Here is a 22,489-nt window from a genome sequence, read left to right as displayed (position 1 = left end):
GTCATGAGAAATCACTGCCTGTTTGGAAAAACAAAACAAGGAAAACTCCAATTTGTCTAAAATGTAGAATGCAGAGGGGGGGAAATAATACCAAACAAAGCTTGAAAGGAAGGGTGACCCCAATTTATGGAGGACCTTGCCTGTCAAGAAAAATATTTGAACCTTACTTAGTAAGCAATATAGGGCCACTGGAGTTTTCTCATTTTGGAATAACATGACATCTCTTCATAAGAAAAATTATTCTGACATCTGTTCAATATAGTGAGCTAAATGTCCTTCAAGGTGAAGAACATTTATTCCTTTCTCTACTGTGTCTGACTAACTGAATAAAGACCAAGAAATACATTATGGATTAATTTTAAAGAAATGAACATTTTGACTCAACAAATTACCATTCAAGTCAAAAATTAATAGATAGTATTCCAATTACTTATCATTCAGTGTAGCACAAAGATTAGGAAAGATATTTGATTAGCTCTATTTAAATGTAAATAGTAAAAAGCTATTCACAGTTGTTTTGTAACCCCAGCAGAAAACTTCAGATATAAATGGTTCAGTTTTTACTGCAGTTTAAAACTTAGTAAGAGTCTAAGACTATATCATTTATTAATTCATATTCTAAAGACGATATCATTTATTAATTCATATTCTAAACTAATTTTGGTTTTATATATTCTGGAGTCAAGAGTCAAATTAAGCTTCCAGGTATGACTATTTATTAATTATATGTTATATTTCTGCTTTCAAATTGCCCTTTTTCCCTTCTTAAGAGTGTTTAAAAATATTAAGCCTACATTCCTTTGAGCTATAAATCAACTTTGTCAAGCCCCTGGGAAGGCCTTATGGTTTGATGGGAAGGGTATAGGATTTAGCCAAGAAAATCTGGGTCCAGAGCCCTGTTTCATTACTTCTTGTATGATTCAGGCAAGTCACTTAACCTCACTGACCCTCAAATTTATTTACCTATAAATGAAAGTATGACAGATCATCTCCAAGGTTCCTTCTAGCTCTTTACCCACAATCAGATTATCCCTATTCAAATAATCACTGAATAAGTAATTGAATATTCTCAACCTAAAAATGAAAGTATTTTGGTTGCATCTGACTGATTAAGAATGGAAGTGAATAAGTAAATTATTTAGAAATATGGCCCACCTACTTTCAAAAATGATGTGAGGCAGAACTTGACTTAATTTGACCTAAGTTTATATTTTTAAAGTCAGAAATATGTAGGTGAACCCAATTGCATAATGGCCCAATTCCCCCCAAAATAAATGCAATTACTTCATTAAAGATAATGAATATGTTTCACTAAGTCCAGCTGCAAGCCCAGCCAAACTTAATAAAACATGGATTCCTAGATATAGAAGAAGACATCAGAAGTCATCCAGTTCAAGGCTTTCATTATAAAGATGGGAAAAGTGATGCACAGGGTGGTTATATGACCTTTCCAAGCTCAAATAATCTAGTTAACATCAGAAAGGTAATATCTGAACCCAAGACCCCAGACTCAAATGCCAGTACCCATTGTTACATGCCATTGTAATAATAGAAGAAAGTGGATTTCTGGCATCAAAAATACTTCCTAATATTTGCCTATGTTGGAAGTGATCATTCCCTCTAATGAAATTCTATAGCATTTATTGTTTGAATCATGTATAATGGACTTAAGCAATGCCTTTTACTGCAGTTTTTTCTTCTTACTATTAGGTTGGCTATAAAGTTCTTACAAAGTAGAAAAATATATGTTACATAGTTTCGTATCTCTCACAATGCTGAATACAGATCTTTGTACATGCATACTGTTTTGGCAAGGATTTTTTTTCCTGTTTTTCCTCACTTAATGGGTGAGGTAGCTAAAGTTACCAGCGAGAGTTCAAGACTCATTAAGTTGTAAAGAAGCTCAGAAATCATCTAATCCAAACCATAGCTGAACAAACCCCACCACAACAGAATATGTGACCATTAGACATCTAGACAATGACCTAAGAATAAGCGAGGTTTTACTCTATTTCTTCTATTTGGTCAAAAAACTCACATTTTGTCATTGTTTAGTTATTTTCAGTCATGTCCAATTTATGACCCAATTAGGGATTTTCTTAGCAGAGACACTGGAGTGGCTTGCCATTTCTTTCTCCAGACCATTTTTACAGATAAGGAAACTGAGGCAAAGAGGGTTAAGTGACTTGCCCAGAGTCATATAGCTAATAAGTATCTGAGGCCAGGTTTGAACTCACAAAGATGAGTTTTCCCAATTCCAAACCTAATATTCTATCCACGAAACTACCTAGATGCCCCTCCTGTCTCCAATATTTATATTTGTCTAACTGTATCATGGGTTTTGAACATGCAGTCTATTAAATTCCTTTTTCTGTTCTTGCTATTTTGATAACTATTTTAGTATTTATATATATTTTATTGTGTACAATTTAAAACATTTTGAGAAGTTCGTTTACTTCACCAGAATGGCAAGGAGTTACAAACACACAAAAAAGTTCAAGAATCCTTGTATCTACAAATACCAATAACTCTTCAACTCTGTACTTTGTCACCTAGCTTGAAGCTTATCTGCTTTTTTTGTCACCTACTTTTGGAGCTTCCTTATTTTTAAAGGATATAATGGCTTTTTCTACCATTATTGTTATTATCATTATTGTTGACATTGCTATTATGGGCATTCCAAATCTCCAATATATAACAATGAATTGGGAAAATTTAGGAATAAATACTTTAATAGATGCCATAATTCTCCATATTCATACTCTAGAAATTATGTGAATGAAAAATTTTCAAAAAATGGAAGAATAGCTGAAGAAATCAAAAACCTATGTGGACATGACAAAGTATATCTATATCATCCAGATCATCTTATTTGCTATTAGAATTCTCCCAAATATGCTTTCATGATTTTACTGATGAGTTTTTTGCCATTACTTTTACTCAATTCCAAAAAGCTTTTGTAATCACAAAGAGTCATTTCTTCAATCTATGCAACTGTCCAATGAGCACTAAGCATAAATAGAAGAATTATCATTAGAGAGCACATTCTATCTCAACTCCACTGAATAAGATGAGAACGAGAGTAATAATAATAAATAATAACTAATTCACATTATAAGTGATTTTAAAGTTGGCAAAGCACTTCATCTTTTATCACTAAATGGGCATTATTATCCCTCTTTTAGGGGTGAAGAAATTCAGGCTCAGAGAGTTTCAGTAATTTGTCTATGATCACCTACTAGTAAGTGTCAAAACCAATATTTGAACCCAGGTTTCATTTATTCCAACTCCAGCACTTGATTCACAAGCATTCCACAGTGCTTCAGGAAGACAGAAGTATACACTTCCACTTAGAGAGTATTACAGAATTCCTATAAACCATCTCTAAATGAAGACATGGAGCTTCTAAGAGTTTCTTTCACTGCCTACATCTTAGAAATGATTATGGGATATTTTCCCCACAATATTTGCCCAGAGCATAAAACAAGTCTTTGCCATCTACTCTAATATATCTCAAACATCCAAAGATATTTCTCTAGACCCTATAATCTATTTTGTACATGTACTGAGTATCTGTTATGTACACATAACAAGTCCTGGATATGAAAACAAAAAAAGAACACTGATTGCAAGCCTTTAAGAAACTCACAATCTAATGGAAGAGATGATATAATGCAAAATAAAATAATAATCATAGCTAACATTTATATAGTGCTTACCTATGTACCAGGCACTATGCTAAACACTTTGCAGTGCTTTTCACAATTTTGGGAGATAAATCCATCATGATTTCCATTTTATAACATGAGGACACTGAGATAAACAGAGGTTAAGTGACATAGCTACTGTGAGACTGAGACTGAATTGGAATTCAGGTTTTCTTTTTCTTTTTTTTAATTTTTTAAAAATTAATTTTGTAATTATAACATTTTTGACAGTACCTATGCATAGGTAATTTTTTACAACATTATCCCTTGTATTCCCTTCTGTTTCAAATTTTCCCCTCTTTCCTTCCTCCCCCTCCCCTAGATGGCAGGCACTCCCATACATATTAAATATGTTATAGTATATCCTAGATACAATATATATGTGCAGAACCGAATTTTGTTGTTGTTGTTGTTGTTGCAAAGGAAGAAGAATTCAGGTTTTCTTGACGCTAGATTCTGCACTCTATCTGCCCCAATACAGGGAGAAATTATTCAGGAACAGGAGAAATCACTTGAGGCTGGGGTAGCAAAAACTTCAAGGAAATGCTAATAATAAAACAGGAATTTGGAAAGGCAGCATTTTCATAGTGATGCACTTAAGTTTGACTATGTTCTCATTATCATCAAAGCAGGTGATTCAACCAAGAGTTACAGATTTTAATATAAAACTAAACTTCTACTCACACTTCTTAGTAATTTAGAATGGTCATTCCCCAAATAGTCTGAATAAGTGAGAATTAATTCTGCACATCTATATCCACAGAATCTTCTAATTAAAAGACTTTAAAAAAAAAAGCCTTTAAAACAGAAAATCTCTTTGTCCACGTGAACTAAAAATGTGTCCTAAAATGATTCTGAAATACATTAAAAATACATTATAAGCTTAGTGTATAAAGAATATATGATTTTAATATATTTAATGTATTAGACTACCTGTCATCTAGGAGAGGGTGTGGAAGGAAGGAGGGGAAAATTTAGAACAGAAGGCTTTGCAAGGATCAATGTTGAAAATTTTTTAATTAATAAAAAAAGAATATATGAGTATGAGATAGTTTTTCTCCCTCCCCCCAAATACATCTCAAATTCATATGACTAGTTTGTTTTTTTTTAATTGAAGAGAATTCCTTTATATATATATATAAAGTGGACTCAAAGAATCAAATTATTAAATCCATTGGAACTCTATTTTGACATTGTGGTTAACCAGTGAATTCCTCTATGTTGATATCCTCTCCAACAATGCAAACCTATCTATTCTTCCCCATGCTGGCCTACTCTTTTTCCACAGTCTCAAAAATCCTTCAAAGTGGCTCACCCAATACTCTGGCAGCCATCCCAGAAATTTCCTCACATTATAAGGCCACTAACCCAGCTAAATGGGTGACTTATTAGTTATTCCTCAATATCAGAACACGCATCCTTTAAGCCACACCCCCTGAGAAATTCTTTGTTTCTAATATGCTTGTAGCCTTCTGTTATCACTCTTCTAGATTTCCCTTTGAGGGATCTTCAATTGTGAAACAGCAGAGTTGAGAACATTACAAGCTAAACTTTTCCAGATTATAATATAAGGTCCTCAATATTCTTTATCTAAGTTATGGATTAAAGGAAAATCTTTCTATTTAAATAAATGCACAACCATTTAAAAGAATCATTTCCATTATGTCAACAAAAATTAAATTTCATGCTATATTTTTCCTATATCAACCGACATTTTATACTCAAGAATAAGCTGTCAGTCAACCAGCTGCATAAAATGTTATTCGTGAATCATTTTACATAGACAACACTATTAGAGGCAACCCTGACATCCTTTTCAAAATGTTTCCATTGATTAGATAGTTGATCCTGAGAGGACCAATGTAGTACAAGATTAAGAACAATGTAGTGACTGTCTGAATCCTACATCCTTCATTTACTAGCTGTGCTTCCTTAGATCACTTCTCAGGGACTACTATCTGTAAAATAATGCAATAGCATTAGATCAGATGATGCTAAGGTCTCTTTTTAGCCTTAAATTACCATAATTCTAAATACCTTATCTGTTTTCTTCTTGTTGTTTAAGAGACAACTAGGCTTAAGTGACTTGTCCAGGATCACACAGCTAATAAATGTCAGAGGATACATCTGAACTCAAATCCTCCAAACTCCAGCTCACAGTGCCACCTAGCTGCTCCATCTGTTTTTGTTTGGTTTTCTTTAAAATAAGAAGGTTCTAGGAAAGAAGGAAGGGAAAGAGAAAAGGAGGGAGAGAGGGAGGAAGGGAGGAAGGGAAGGAGAGAGGGAGGAAGAAAATAAAGAGAGGGAGGGAGGGGGTAAGGGAGGAAGGAAAGTAGAAAGAAAGGGAGGGAGGGAGGGAGGATGGAAGGGAGAAGGGGAGGGAGGGAGGGATCAGTCAATGCAAAAGCATGTTACACAAATAATTACTTTTACATTAATTGGATATTTAGTTTGCACAATTATACTTGACAAGACATATAATTATTATTTCTATTTTGTACCAAAGAAAATCATTTTACCAAAAAAGATGAATTGTAAACCATCGTCATATGAAAACTGGAAGAAATATTCTGTATTACAGATCTTTGATGCTTTCTCCAGAGAGTATGTGAAATGGATCCACTGGATATTCCAAGTAGGCTTGAGTAATAAACTATATTGTATTATCTTCAAATGGAGACAGATTTTGGCAACCTAATGTCATGAGTATCAATATACTTTGTAAATGACACTTGGAAAAGCATCAAAACTCTCATTGTTTATGGCCATCCTGTCAATGAATGATATTGCCTCCATCAAAACATATAAAAACCGAGAATAAATGCTTGAGCTAAAATACAGCCCTGTCTAATAAATATTAATATGTGTTAATGATAATTGGCCAAGTGAGTTAACAAAGAAAGAAGGAATAATGAAGACAAAATATTCAATAAAAATTCATGCACTTATATGACCCTTTTACAAAACATGTTATAATACATATACAGGGTGCCCCAAAAGCTTTAGTACAACTTTATTCTTTATAGTTTTAATAGGTTAATATTGTACCAAATCTCCTGGAACATCCTGTATATGGATTTCCAAAATGCTTCTTTTTTACTCTGCATATAAATGGATTTTCTCTAAGAATCCAATAATAAGGAATATAGGCTGTGTGAAAGCTCAATACACTTCTAGAAGTGAGGGACGAGAAACAAACAACCCTCAAAGATTAAAGTTTTAACTCTCAGTTTTGATTTTTATTCATGACTATTTCACCTCCATATAAGAAAAAACCTGAATCCAAAAGATAAAAATTCCAAGCACACACAGTGGTTGTTTTGTACAAAAGGAACTTGGATTTATTTTAAAAATCATTCTCTTAATATCCCATTCTAATAAGAACTTCATTTACTTGAAAACTCAGAATCAAATTTTACTTCAAAAAATGTGTTTTCAAGGAAAATCTAAAAACTATTTTGTTGGCTAAAATGTTATCATATTTGCCTATTTTAATCTAAAAAATTTTTCCCATAAATAGCAATTCTCTTCACCTGTCCCCAAATCCATACATATGAAATAATAGATCATTAATTTTATATTCTATTTAATTCAAAATTATATAACTATGATAGTCTCCTGATTTTGCTATTTCATGATTCCTACTTATTAAGTCACATTTTCTTAAAAAGCCATTGACACACATGCATGTATGTATTTATATATAAATATATATCTCTTGTTTTCAAAAGTGCACTTGACTATAAGAAATTGATAATTTTTTCTTATGATTTCAGTAAACAAATTTTGTACTACAATTTACTACAATTTCCTAAAATATAATTTTATTATGCATATTATAATTTTCATATCTTCTACCTATATTTTTGTAATAAAAGTAATGCTATTATTTTGGACTATATAAAATTACTAGATAATTTTAAAAATTATTTAATTCAAGCTAGAATCTACAGATAATACTCAGCTAAACTTTCAAAGCTTAGAAATGTCATTTCTTTCACACAAGATGCCACTTTATATTTTAAATTTTGGCATCCCAGTAAACATTAGATTCTACAGTAAACTCTATTAACAGAAAATTCTTGCCATTTATTACCCTACATGACATCAAATACATATATATACTTTGTATGTATATGTTTCATCCGATATAAAAACATTATTATTTTATAAAATAGGACAGTAATTAGAGTGCAATTTTACAACTATACTTTACAAGTAACACTTAATTCTTCTAAATTATATTAAATACTAGAGTATATATACTACATTATTCTCAAACACTATTCTTTTGCTTGCTGAATATGTCATTCTCCCCTGTCTTCTTCAAACCTAAAATATAACTGAGATCAAAATTGAAGACTAGCAACTGGTCCAGAATATCTATTAGCAGAGGTAATGTATAAATAAAGAACTTTCAAACTGACTTAATACAATACCTTAATTAATTCAACAATTATATTACTTATATCTTGATATTTGCTCATTACAAGCGTACCAACCTGAAAGTTTATGTTTATCAACGTTTTTTTACTTCACTTAGATGACTAATATCAATAGAGTAACAATGCTTATCTGAAATTATTAATATGAATCTTAAGGCAAATAATAATGTTATCATGATACTAACAAACTTAGTTGATATATTTAGGATCTTCCTAAGGAATATGAATGCTTTTCTAATTTTATTTGATTAAATACTAAACAACCTAGGGTAAGACAAAAGGAGAAGATATGGATAAATGCCTTTTTTAAAATGAGGAAACAAAAGTGTAAAAAAATTAAGTGAATTGCCCATAAGTCAGTAAGACTCTGAATTTTCCTTTCTTATCCAATGCATAGAACAATAAAAGCAAAATCTATTTGCTACATCAAAGACATTAAGATTGGGTTTTGAATAATTGACATTCTGATTTTCCCAATCTGCATATTAAATGTTTTTGCTCACTGTCCACAACTGAAACCATATTTACTGAAATGTGGTTGCAATAGTATGTACTTTTTGTACTAATTCTCTGTGACTGTGATGATAAAAATTTAGGTCTTCAATGCAGTTCCCCAGAGATCTGCACTAAGTTCTTTGTCATACATTTTTAACAGGGATCTGGATATAGGTAGAAATGGCAAGTTTATCAAATATTCAGGTGCCATAAAGCTGGGAGACACATCTAACAGAATAGATGATGGAGTAAAACCCAAAATGATCTTAACAGTCTGGAATATTTGTGAAATCACATAAGATGAATTTTTTTTTTAAAAAGGCAAATTCTATATTTTGTCTATTTAGGGAGGTTTGTATTGTTTTGTTTTATAAGCTTCACAAGTACAAGATGGAGAAGGCAACAAGTCACCTGTAAAAAAAAAAAGAAGTTAGGAGTTTAATATAAGCCAAAAAAAACTAGCATGGTGGCCAAGAACAATAATATGATCTTACCCTTCATTAAGACACAAATCTCACACACACACACACACACACACACACACCACAAAACACACAACTCCTTCCAGGAATAGGAAAGTGAGAGTGAATTTTCCCTGAACAAAAAAAAAAACTAGACTATTTACTAGTTACCATGTTGTAGAAAAGAGATTGATAAGCTAAAGAATGCCCAGAGGAGGACAACAATAATTGTGAACAACTTTAAGTTCATGCTATATGAGAATAGACTGAAAAAATTGAGGTTGTTTAATACAGAAAGGTGACAACTCAACAAGGATAGATAGTTATCTTCAAGAACCTAAAAAGTTACCAAATGGAAGAAGGAGTCCATTTATTCTGCTCAGCTCCACAGAGCAGAACTCTGAACAAGGGATAAAAGCTACATAAAACATAAATTTAAGCCCAAACTAAGGAAAAATTCTCTTAACAGTTCCAGCTATTACATAAGTTGAAAAGGCTGCAAGTAGTGGAGGTCTCCAAGTAAAGAAGAGATGGTCATTTGTTGAGTACAGAGTAGTGGGAATTCTTTTTCAGCAGTGAGTAGGACTAAATGGTAACTGAGGGAACCTTCTTCCTCTTCAATTTTGTGCTGCTTCTGGAAATTTCACCAGAGTTCAGTTCCATTAATGGTAGACACAATGAATCCAAACTAAGAATCAATTAAATATTTTGTGATGGACTTAACATGGAAAAAATGCCTTACAAGCCACATATTCTCAGATGGTCATTTTTTTTTTTCTTAGAATTCACACATTAAAAACTTATTTGAAATAAAATATACATTATCATTTAACCATAAGTAGTCACCTCACACATCTGAAAATCATGACTGTTTGAGCAGCAAGTCATTTATATTTTGGATATAACTAGGAAAATACTATTTAAAAAACAGTACAAGCTTCTATATAAAATGATGTAAAATCTGTAATGAAACAAACAGCAAGCATAGTTCCTATTATTGAATGGCAATTATACGCTTCAAGGTGGTGAAGCACTGTCATGGTTCAGTCTCATTTACATTCAAGTTCCTTACAAGAATCAGCCTGGTGAAGATAAACATAGAATCACATCTATAGCTGGTTGCACAGAACATTATTTCATGGCTGTTATTCTCATCCCTAGTGGATAACAACCATGAAATGCCACTTAACAATGGTAATACAGGTGGAGCAAGGGGAGTAGGAATGGGGTGGTCAGCAGTCACCTGAAAAACATGTATTGCTTTCAAGTCAGTAAAATCCTCTTCTTAGAGAAAAATACACAAAAGACTCAGCAGAAGCAATTTAAATGAAACGTGATTAAGACCTGTAACTTGCCTCCAGTCCTTTATCTAACAGATCTTATAGTGATTGAGAGGCCCTCTTTCAGTGAAAAGGAAAAAATGGGAGGAAATCATTTTTCCATTCACAGGGGAACTTTAGTTTGACCTTAAGCAAAAATGACAAGGTAGGCACTGGATGCCCCAAACCACCGTCCAGGGAGAGGTGTCTACACTAAAAGGGGAGGGGCCGTAACTAAGGGACAGACAAATCAAAATTTCTTAGTATTTAGTATTTACTGAGGTTAGAAAAAAAATGAATTAAAATGGATAGATTTAAAATAAGAGCAATTAATCAGCTCAGAAGTCCTGACTCAAGGATAAATTAAAAAACACCAGTCACAGAAAAAAAGGAAAAGATTTTAGGAGTTCTGGGAAGAAATATGTGTAGGGAAAAAAAAGGACAGTTCTAATGCACAAGCAAGGCAAAAGCAATAGGTGTTATGGGAAGAGTCATAAGGATAGCACCAAGTCCAGATATCATACTTCTAGCTCAGACAACTCAGGTCCCTCTTTTCAGAATATAATTAAGCCATATGACAAAAGATTACATGCTCAAGCAGTGGATCAAAAATAAAGGATTCTGTTTCAAACACAAAATAACTTGCAGTATTGAAATTTCTTAACTTAAGCTTACTATTAGAGGAATCCTTTAACTGCTATCTAGTTCAAGGGACAAGACACTAATGAAGAAATTTACAGAAGCAAAAATTGGCCCAAATCACAAGATAATCAAATTATCACAAGATATCAAATAACTAAATTATTTAAGATAACCAAATTTTCATCCCTGAATAGGGAATTATATCATTCTAAATGCATGATTTCATTAAACTGAGGCAAAATCCAACTTTGAGATATATATATATATATATACATATATATATAATTATTTTATTCTTTATTTTTAATCTTTCTTACATTTTAAAAAACACACAGGGGTTCAGAACAACCTTAACAAAATAACATATTCATGTTTAAAGGACCTCTGAAGTCAAATCATTGGTGTGCAAACATGATTGACTTCCAATGTGAAGAATCCTAGGCACAATTCATTCAATGTATTTGTGTTTTGGTAAAACAAGGAAATCATAGTGCAGCTGTTAACATGTCCAATACTCTTTAAGTTAGACACTTAAATCCATCTGAAAGACTGGCAGCTTCAGTCCAAAATAAAATTCGTACAAATCTGTGCTGTTCTTCCACCCTCCCACCCACCCTCAACCCTCCCCAAACATGCTGCATCTGAACCCCTGGTAACTTATTACACAAACCCATGGAATGCACTTACAAAATCAGTTTATCTCTGAATCTGAAAGCAGATTATTACAAAGGGAAATACTGAAGCTCTTACCTGTATTTGATAATTAAGTAAACTGTCTTCTCACCTTCTCCAAGAATACAGTTTTGTCTAATAAATACCTATTTAACAACGGCACAAAAAGTATTTTTCTCTTAAAGCAAGTTTTTTTTTTTTTTTTTTTTTTGTATATTTTGCTTCAATCTCGAAGACTGAAAACAGCATTGACCTATTCAATGTGCTATGAAAACATTAGGCACAGACCACATAATATAATTTACACTTTTTTGTTTTAAAAAATACAATTATATGCAAGCAGGATTGACACAAAGGACTTGCAACTACAATAGTAAGCTATGTAGTAGACCCAACATAAAAGGGTTAATATTTTACTTGAAAGCAAAAAAAAATTAAATAAATAAAATTTCGAACTAGCACTGAGTGATATCTCACTACTAGGTGCATCTCTTGTATCTGCATTAGAATAACCTTGTTAGTAAAAAGAGAGTGGGAGGAGGGAAGTCTTAGTTATTTGAAAAAAAATACCATATTAGGCACAGAAACTTGTTTATTAGGACTCAAAGAGAAAAAAAAAATATTTCTAAACGCTATTGGAACATGTTGAATGAATATTGTCCCCTCCTTCCTTCTAACCAAGCAGCTAGGTGGCTTTTTTGGGAAGAGGTTATTAACACTGTAATTACCTTGTACAATAAGTTCTCTCATTAACTAAGACACTTCTGAAATAAAGAACCAAAAGATTCAGTGCAGGAAAACTGGGAAGGCTGGGAAGAAGATTGAGAGGAGGCTATAGAATAGAAGACTTTGAAAAACAGGAAAAAAACCTACATTTAAAAAAAAAAAAACACGATTATTTTAAATTTGTTTTTTGATGATCATTTGTGCAATAATGAATACTGTGAAAAAATATGCAAGGGTGTTTTGTGGCTAGTTATTAAGCTACTTTTACTCTGTAGGCTTTGTGAAGATTGTTCATGAATAGTAGCCTACTGTAGTATATTTTAATGAAAAAAGTTATCAGCTGCTACATATATAAAATGCAGCATTTATCTACGGGGAAAAATAAGAAAATATCCTAAAAATAAAGAGAAAGATTCACAGGAGGAGCCTGCTTTGATGTGCCAAGTTATTTTATGCTCTGTGGAAGATATGAGATACTAATTTTTTGTTTGTTTTTTTTTAATTTTTCACTGATAAATTTCTCTTACTACCATACAAATTCAAAGGAATCATAGTCACATGATAAACGTGATAAAAGTGTGTTCACTTTCTAGGTTCCTTTTCCATCATAAAAAAAAAAAATCACTTTTAGTTTACATGTCATTTCATAGTGAACTATTCAAGTAAATATTTCTGTCATGGAAAATCCCCAGATGTACCAAACACTATTCCAAATCACTCTCAGGCTACTCTTGATTAGCTGTGTAGTTTTCTTTAGATGGAGCAGGAATTAGCCCGTTTTCTGGGCTTGGGGTCTTGGAGATCCCGGTCTTTTAAACACATACAGGATGAGCATATTGTCTGTGATAATCTTCGGAGGCCCAATCTAAAAACACTATTGGAGAGGCTATATATTACACAGTTACAGAAACTATTGCTTATAGCAAGCCAGGTTGTTAAGAAGGAGAGAGCGGGATTCTCCAGGACTCGGGAGCTCTCCAGAAGGAAGTAGATGATGTAGGGGAGCCAGAGCATATAGAACACGCTGGTTATCCGGAACAAGACCATGGCGTAGCGCTTGTCAGGACTATGTCCAGTCTCTCCAGCAGCATCGACTTCATGACTGGGAAATCGGGCCCTCCGGTCGTTGATCTCTTTGGTGTGCTGCCGGCAGATTTTGAAAATGTGGAAGTAAGTGAAGCAGATGACAAAGGCAGCAGGAGCATAAAGTAAACAGACAATAAAGCCAGTAAAGTAGGCATTGGTGAGCCAAGAGGTGGCACACCATTCAAAAATGTCACCGTGGTAACCAGGTTTTCCCCAGCCAAAAAAAGAAGGCAAGAAAATCAGGCAGGAGTAGATCCAGATCAGAATAATGCAGATTCTCAAGCGGCAAGGAGTGACCAGCTGATTGTAGGAGAGAGGTTTGGTGATGGCAAGGTAGCGATCCACACTGATGCAAGCGAGACATGCCATGGAAACACTCTTCAGCACAGAGATGATGTATCCAAAAACCTGGCAAGTCAGTGACTCGTGGACACCTGTGGAATAATGAAGCAAGGAGAGAGTGGGAACCAAGCAGCTCACTCCCACGAAGAGATCGGCATAGGCCATGGTCTGTATGAAATAGCTGGTAGTATAGTGATGCAAAAGGGGAGCACAGTGAAAGACAAAAATGACCGTTAAATTCCCAGCAATGATTAAAAAGGTCAGCAGGACAATAACAACCGTCTCCAAGATACAGACGTCCTCTGCATTGTAGTGGCCAAATCCAAGTGGGCAGGAGTGATGCTCAGAAACATTCCCAAAGCTCATATTGTGAGTCCTTGGGTCGGTCAACCTGGACCCATTCATGGTTTGGGATTAGGAAGCCCTGGAGCCAGGATGACAGCAGTCCAATGGTGACCTGCCCAACATCTGCTAACCTCTGCACTTTGGGAGCTCAGGCTCTGTCTCTGCTGACACTGCCAATCGCTTCAGTCACAGAATAGCTTCCCAGAACTGCTCAAGTCTCTCTCTTCATCAGCATCAGTACAGCACTGACACACCTCAGCTGTGGGGAGGAAAATAAGCTAGGAAGGAGGTGAAAAGAAGGCCACCGGTTAGCTCCCTCCAGTGCTCTCAAACTACCTTTAACAAACACAAGGCACTTCTAAAGAAAACACAGATTCTTTTTCTTGCACTACAGAAAATGAAAGGCATTTTTTTTTTTAATTTCAGCCATCAGGGGGTTGGGGTGGGAAAAGAAAATGCTTTTGAAGACTGTTCTCCTGAGCAAGGCAATTTCTTTGGGATCCACTAGAGAGAACAAGAAAAAGACAAAAGTCTTCCTATGATTCGGGCTTCCTTGATCAGCAACGATATGATGTAAATGAATGTTTCAGATTCATTTAAATCATTTTATATTTCAGGAGGTCAGTAACTGCTTTTAGTTGGAAATCTAGAAAAAAGTTCCCTCTAGCATGCAATGCCTTTGGGATTTGTTCTGGAGATGACACTCCCTGTCTCATTCCTGTGATCCATCCTTTCATTAAAGAGGTAAGGAAAACCGTGTTGCCAAGGTTAATTCTCAAAGACACAACACTACTTGGATATGAATAGAGTGGATTCTTTTTAGAGGCAGAATGGAAAGGGAAGAAAAGCAAGGTTTATCCTCCAACTGTAGGAGAGGAAAACAAAACATCTCGAGCAAAGCAGATAATGTGCAATCAATTCACATTCCCCAAATAAGATGAACCCATGAAGTTTTAAGTCGGTTTTCAATTTAAATAGTTTTAGTCCTTTCTGATATTGGGTAGTATTAACAAGCAGCATAATTTAAGCTTCTCCTCTATCCACCTCCCTCCCCTCAAAAATCATCCTCGCATTCAGTTTCAGTCTCGGTAACTGAAAATATTGTTCCTTAGCTGGCTTGTCACATTTCTTATAATGAATCAGGACAATAAAGTGCATGGCTCAATCAATGCTATTTCTCACCTTTACAAAACTTCAGGAATCATTTCAAAAGCTCCAAACCATAACAGAAACTTCAATCTGCATTCTACTCTGAGGCTAATGAAATGCTGATTTGACTAAAAACGCTGCCACTGTTTACTACCCAGTTATTTTCAGTCAGATCTTCATCTTCTAGGCTGCTCTACCTCGTCTATCTTCACTAGATGATCAGCATATTAAATAATTACTTCGGCAACTAGCTTTCCCAGTATTGGAAAATTACCTCATTTATTACATTTGCAGTTACAGAACAGCCATATGTTAAGAAAATGCTTCTTTTCTTTCTGTGCTCTATTTTGAGGAAATGCTCAATTAGTGCAGGGGCCATGAGATAGGTTACTAGATAGTCTTGTTTTAAAATGTCCCCAAAACATCGAGGCAAATTTAAATCCTAGAGTCTGAAATGCTGAAAATCCGGCAGGGCTGAACGAAGCAATCCCAATAGAAAGGTCTCCAAGGTCATTCGGATATTGTGCTGAAAGTCCTTTAAAAAGTGCTAGTGTTTCAGAGGTCCTTTTGTTACTTGTCACTGCCTTTGAAGGAATTTGTCTGACGGAAAAATTTCCTCTTGTTCTGATGCAGCAGTTTAATAGAAAGCATTCTTTTTAAAGTTCTTTTCTCCGATACATCACCAAGCCATAGAGGGAAGTCCTTATTCCTTATTCTTTTATAACATCCACAGGACGGTCCTCACCAAGCATTTCCCTCTGTTAGTAGCCAATTTCTTCTAATTCAAAGGAATCACTTTGGGGTTCTCTTGTTACAAGAATAAGGCAACGCTTCTCCCCTACTCAGCTGCTGTGCTGTGCAGCCTGATTTAGGAGTCCGACTGACTGTGATGCAGTTACAAGGAGGCTGTAGCGATTCCTCACTTCACAGTTGCGCTCTCTGGCTTACTGCTTGCACCTGAGCCCCTGCACCTCCTCATCACCCTGAGCTGATGCAGAACTCCCCATCAGAAAGGTGACTCGGTCCTTCTGCCCCAATCAACAGCCCAGCCAATGGCTACTGCAGCTGAAACTGTCACTAGGTAACAGTTGCCAGGCACATACAGGCTTCCAGCCTTACATGGCAAGCTGCGATCAAGAATGACAAATGAAGACAATGGAACTGACCGATGCTTATAAGATGTTAAAAGCATTTTGGAACTTTCGGGGGTTCTTTCCTTCTAGTACTCTGAAAAGATTCTGCCCAAGGATTAACAGACCATGAGACTATCTATACATGCACCTTTAAACCTCACAGAGAAATTACCCCAGATACCATAAGAGACCCAGACTAAAGAAAGTCAGCAGAAATTTAATCCTTATTGGCAGAAAATACTTATTAATTATTAAATGTGCCAAACCTTCATAAGCCCAAGCTAATGTGACTATTTCCCTTCTCTCAAAATGGTTGTATTTTGATTAACAGAAATTGATCATCATTTTCACACTGCTCCGAAAAAGTCAATTGCTAAAGTTTGAAATTTAAATGAATTATTCCAGCAATAAAGTCACACTACAATAGAATTAATGTTGCATGCTAATTCTCCTATATAAAAGTCTAGCCTGTAAAATGATTGAGGTCAAATATAAAGGAAAAAGCTAATAGGGAAAAGGGAGAGGAGTTCCTTGCAGAGAGATCTGAAAACTATTGTGTCTAAAACAGCAAAACAGTTAAAAAGAATTATTATGACCCACCAGAAGTCTTTAATTAGCTTTTAAAACATCTAGTTTCCCTTCAGTTTTAAAGCAAATACATGCCATTTTGAATAATTTTTATGAGTCCAATAACTCATTTTTGGAAGTATTAAGAATGGGGAAAAGACATTTCTTTAATGTCTTAATAAATTTACATATTTTAGAAATGGGGAAAAGAAGTCTTATTGCAGTCATTGAGACTGATGACAAAATTACAGAAGAATACATGGATCTTCTAATAATTGACATTCTACAAAAAAAATTCATTCCTATGTTTATCAAAAAATAACTTACATCTAAATGTCAGAAACAATGTGATTTCTCTTTTTGTTACAGACCTATAAAATAATCGGATTTTTTGTTCTATTCCTCAGTTTAAAAGAAATTATCAGAGCTAGTTACAATGAACTATATAGAAACAATGCAGAATGGATGAGGAATTTAGATTTGAAAGCAAGTATCTTAATTTTGGGAACAAACTCCTAGAAAGTACCATTTTGAAGGGAACAAGTTTCATTTTTAGGCATTCACATAGACATCACAAACCTAAATCTATCTGGATTTTCCTTTCTTCAGTTTCAAAAGTTTTAAATATTCACATTACAAATGGAAAGGCAAAAATGAAGCTTGTAGACAGACATGGATAAAGTTTTGCTCAGAAACCATTTTCAGTCTGAGTTGCAGAGGCACAGCAGGATGAGATTTGATCAAGTAAAGCAGCAGCATTCTAAAGCGTACAAATCTGGGTTCAAATCCAGACTAGACCATGTTCAATACTCTCATCACCCAGACTCCAACCTTGCTGCCATCCTTGTTCCACATAAACAATCATTTGCCGAATATTGCCCTTCCTCCACAATCTCTCTGTCATGTTCCCTTCTCTTTACCCACATAGTCATCTACTGGTTCAGACTTTCGCTAATTACAAATCAACAGCCTCTCTCCCCCCTTCAATTTCTACTCAATACTCTACTCACACAAATACAAATGTGATTTTCCTAAACTTCAGATGTGACTTTCATTCCTCTATTCAATAATTTCCAGTGGAGGTACAGCTATATGATGCAGTAGATAGAGCACCAGACCTGGAGTCAGGAAGACTGGAGTTCAAATTCAGCCTCAAACACTTAACAGTCATTAGCTGTATAACTTTGGGCAAATCATTTAACCCCAACTGCCTCACAATAAAGACAGACAGACAGACAGACAGACAGACAGACAAAAAGGTAGATGAGAGTATAAGCAAATAAATAAATAAATAAGATTCAATGGCTCCCTATTGCCTTTGTGATCAAATATCAACCCTTCCTTTTGGCTTTAAAATCCTTATAGGACCTGATTTCCATCTCCTTCTAGAGTATCTTTATTACTCCCATTCCCCTCCCACATTCTGCAGTCCTCCTATTCTTCAAATTCCCCCATCTCCCTGCTTTACTTTGGTGACCCTCAATCTCAGGAATATACTTTTTCATTTCTCTTTTAGGATTCCAAGTTTCCTTCCAAACTTGGCTCAAAAGCTGCCTTGTATGTCAGGTCTTTTCAGACTTCCTCATCCCAGATATGGCAGGCTCTTCTCATCTAGTTACCTTGTATTATTTTTCTTTTTATTTATATACATACATGTTGCCTCTGTTCTCAAACTTGGAAGTTAAGGGGGGAGGGGTAATGCTTCATTTCTTTCTATATAATGACTGTATATGTATAGGTGCCTATTTAATGCTTGTTAATTGTGTATCTCTGAGCAAGTTACTGAGCCTCAGTGTTCTCATCTGAAAAGGAGAAAGATGAACTACATAATCATTTAAGTCATTTTCCTATTTTTGTTGCTGTTGTTCATTTGTTTCAGTCTTGTCTAACTCTTCATGACCCTATTTGGGGTATTCTTGTTAGGGATAGTAGAGTGGTCTGCCATTTCCTTCTTCAGCTCATTTTATTTTATTTAATTTTTTTTTAGCAAGGCAATTGGGTTTAAGTGACTTGCTCAGGGTCACAGAGCTTAAAAGTGTTAAGTGTCTGAGGTAGGATTTGAAATCAGTTCAAGGCCAGTGCTCTAGCCATTGCACCATCTAGTTGCCCCCTCCAGCTCATTTTATATATGAAGAAACTGAGACAAACAGATGAAGTTGCTTACCCAGGGTCACACAACTAGTAAAGGTTTAGCCCAGATTTGAATTCAGGAAGATGAGTCTTTCTGACTCCAGATCTGGTGCAGTTTCTTTACACCAATTAGAGTGTCCCCCTTTTTCACTAGAAATGTACAATTTTAGTAAACCAACTAAAATAAATCTACTATGGGATTTAAAAAAAACTATACTCTTATTCAGTAACATAAGTATATGTGATTTTATTTCTCACATGGGGAAAATGTGAAAATCAAACACTGAATGACTTTAGATTTGCATTTTTCTAACTGTACTAAGAATTTTGGGATGTCTTATATATAATAGAATGAAAAACAATAACAACAATCTATAATTATAGACTCTTCAAGATACAAAAAGGGAAATCCATTTTGGTGATAATTTGGGTTGGCAGACCACTCTAATTTCAAGCCAGATGCCAGGATCCCAGATTTAGTAGTGAAAAGAAATATTACTGATTTTATTTATTTTATACATGAAGAAACCAAATCCCAGGGACTTTCCCAAACTCACATTCTAGTAAATAGCAGGGCAAAGTGAACTCAGGTCCTAAAACTCTGGGATCAGTTGGGTTTCTTCTGTCTGTCCTACCAGCATTCTGCTGGGAATTATCCTGGGTCTGCTAACTAATTCTTTTGCTTCTTTTTCATAATGATACTTTCTTCTTTAACTCCAATATAATTTTCTTATCTCCCCCATCAGCTATTTTTTTTTGCTACTTTATACCTAGATTTTAATTTACATTTAGACTAAAATGTTAGGAATCTAAGTTTTTAGTGATCATTATTTAGATATTTTATTATTGTCATTATCTATTTCCCTATTCTAGATCTCATTGGTGAATTATGGCCAAAGAACCTGTAAAGGGGATATTATCAGAGAGTCTCCGAGGGCTTTACATAAGCCAATTTAACAAACAGAATAAAAACCAAATAGGCATTGAGAAGAAATTATAGATAGAGGAAGTAGTGAAACTGGAGGTATTTCATCAGTGTAGAATCACCATTTCAGTCAGGCTATCAGACAAATAGAATTATACTATTATTGTTATTGTTCATCCTTTTTTGTTGAAGAGGACCAATGACATTATGAGACTGATGGCTTGATTTGCCCATGAACTGGATTTAATTGAAGCATTGCTGCTAAAAGTCATCTCCTCCAGAATCATCCAAGTCAGCAATAAGTAGATATCAAATGCACATTTTAGTTTTCACGATATCCTTTCTCTGGTCCCCTGAATTTAGAGTGTTGACTATTTCTTTTAAATGACTGAAGTACTAGAATAATTCATGGAGCTGAAGTTCTACCAACTGAAAGGAAGAGACAGGGAGAATAGGAGCAGTTTTTTGTACTGTTTGAGATTTTTTAAAAAGTTTGAGATCCACCTAGAAGGCATATAATGCTCCCAGAAGAACAAAAATCAGAATAAATTCTAAACTTCAAAATATTACAACAGCTTTAAGCTCCACATTCAAATCAAGGGACCCTATAAACTTAATTTCCTTACTTCACAATATTCAAAACATTTTTTGAATATTCATTTAATTCATTGAAAAAATCATGTTTCAAAAAAGGAAATTATTATTCCATTCTTTGCAGTTTGCCAATACTCCAGCACAAGAAAGTTAGTCCTGAGAAGGAATCTCTGTGAGAAATGGAAGGTGCCTTGGTCTCAGGGCTAGGCTATCTTTCCATCCTTCGATTGGAGAAATACCTTGAGATCTTTGAAGATTCTAGAAGATTTGAAGATTCCCATCTACTATTTAGCACTGCAGCTGCATCCTTGGAACTCTGAAGAGCAAAGCTTGCATTAGGATCCAAGGGGAAAAACTAAAGTGTAGAAGATGAGGAAGGACTGACAAGATTTTAGAAAGAAACTCTGGGGAAAGTGAGCCCATATTTGAGGGGGGACAGTTTGAGGACTCCAACAAAAAGACTTCCAGGATGAGTGAGCCACATGTGTCCTTGCTAAGCTTAGATCTACTTTTCCTCAGCACTTAGCACAGTGCCCAGCCCATAAATATTTACCAAATGACTGGCTGACTGAGAATGTCTTAGATTTTGGGGAGGATATTTTGTACCAAATGTTCTCACTATGCCATTTTAGTAAATAACAATTCGTGGATGCTAACTACTTAACTATGGGGGTTATTTTTAACAGCTTTTGAATAGATGAAGAAACTGAGACAGATAGCCATTAAATGAATTGCAGTCACATACCTTTAAGTATCTCAGGTCCTGACTACAAATCTACTATTCTCTGTACTATGCTAACTTGTTGTCACTTAAAATGTTTGTTTGAATCACAAGAACGTGGAATTATGTCTGAAAGGGATTTCTGAGATCATCTGCTCCAACCCTATTATTTTAATACTGAGAAAACTGGGACCTAGAGAGACCTAGGGATCTGTCCAAGGTCATACAAATAATAGCTATTAAAGTCAGGAATTAGCCAAAGACTGTGTCTCCAAATCCAGAATTCCTGCCATTACAAGCATATTGCCTTAGCTTCATTAATTTAAACTGTGCTATATATTTAAAAAACTAAAGGAAAATAGAAGTTTAAACTCTTAAATGGATTAGAAAAGTGACTACAAGCTAATTAGGAGGACCTAACCAATATTAAAAGTTGTCCCAACTTCTTAGTATTTCAAATACCTTAAATGATAGAATGATCAGTCCCTTTCTGTCTCACTACCATAAAGCCAGTCACCTAAAAATCACCCAAATGATTGTCAAGAAATGCCCAGAAAATTGTGTCATACTGAAAAAGAGCATTTTGAGCCGAATACTAGAAACCTGTTGAAATAAAGTTCCATTATGTACGAGAGAGAGAAGTCTATTGAACAACCTAAAAGAGCCTTTGATAAGAATGGGGAAAGAAAATGCATTCAGCCTGTGCCTGCTTTCACACAGTCTCAGTACACCTGACTCAGGGGTCAGCATTTGTACTCACAGACACAATATCCCAGATATAAGTCAGATGCTGGAGTGAGAATTCACTGTTAAATGCCAGTTATACAACTGTCTGGGACTGTCCAGGCTACCTATGATCTCAGAATCAGACTGTCATACCACTTGGCCAAATGAACCAAGACCGGTGAGAATGAATATTCTTTTGACAGTCACAAAAGAGGCTCACCCTTTAAAGAAAGATGAAGCACTCCTGAGATGCTGACATGGAATTTTAATCTAATATTTACTAAGAATTCACAAACTTGCCCAC

The 22,489-nt window shown here is 34.8% G+C and overlaps 2 protein-coding genes across 9 annotated transcripts in view; both read right to left on the bottom strand.

Annotated features, from left to right (window-relative positions):
- RABGAP1L (RAB GTPase activating protein 1 like) overlaps positions 1-22,489 on the bottom strand; it is a 665,899-nt gene that overhangs the window by 406,113 nt on the left and 237,297 nt on the right. The window lies entirely within an intron of this gene.
- Positions 11,696-21,122, bottom strand: GPR52 (G protein-coupled receptor 52). Of its 2 annotated transcripts, none has more exons than XM_074308396.1 (2): positions 15,423-21,122; positions 11,696-14,518 (listed from the first exon to the last, which is right to left on the bottom strand). In XM_074308396.1, the coding sequence occupies exon 2, from the start codon at positions 14,298-14,300 to the stop codon at positions 13,221-13,223; it is 1,080 nt and encodes a 359-aa protein (XP_074164497.1). In that variant the 5' UTR covers positions 14,301-14,518; positions 15,423-21,122; the 3' UTR covers positions 11,696-13,220. The 2 variants fall into 2 exon arrangements, with proteins under 2 accessions (XP_074164497.1, XP_074164498.1); XM_074308397.1 differs by having other exon boundaries at positions 15,664-21,122.

The sequence above is a fragment of the Sminthopsis crassicaudata genome, chromosome 4 (genome assembly GCF_048593235.1).
Source record: "Sminthopsis crassicaudata isolate SCR6 chromosome 4, ASM4859323v1, whole genome shotgun sequence".
NCBI lineage: Eukaryota > Metazoa > Chordata > Mammalia > Dasyuromorphia > Dasyuridae > Sminthopsis > Sminthopsis crassicaudata.
Note: the sequence above shows the minus strand (reverse complement) of the source record. Positions and strands in the feature narration are given on the sequence as shown.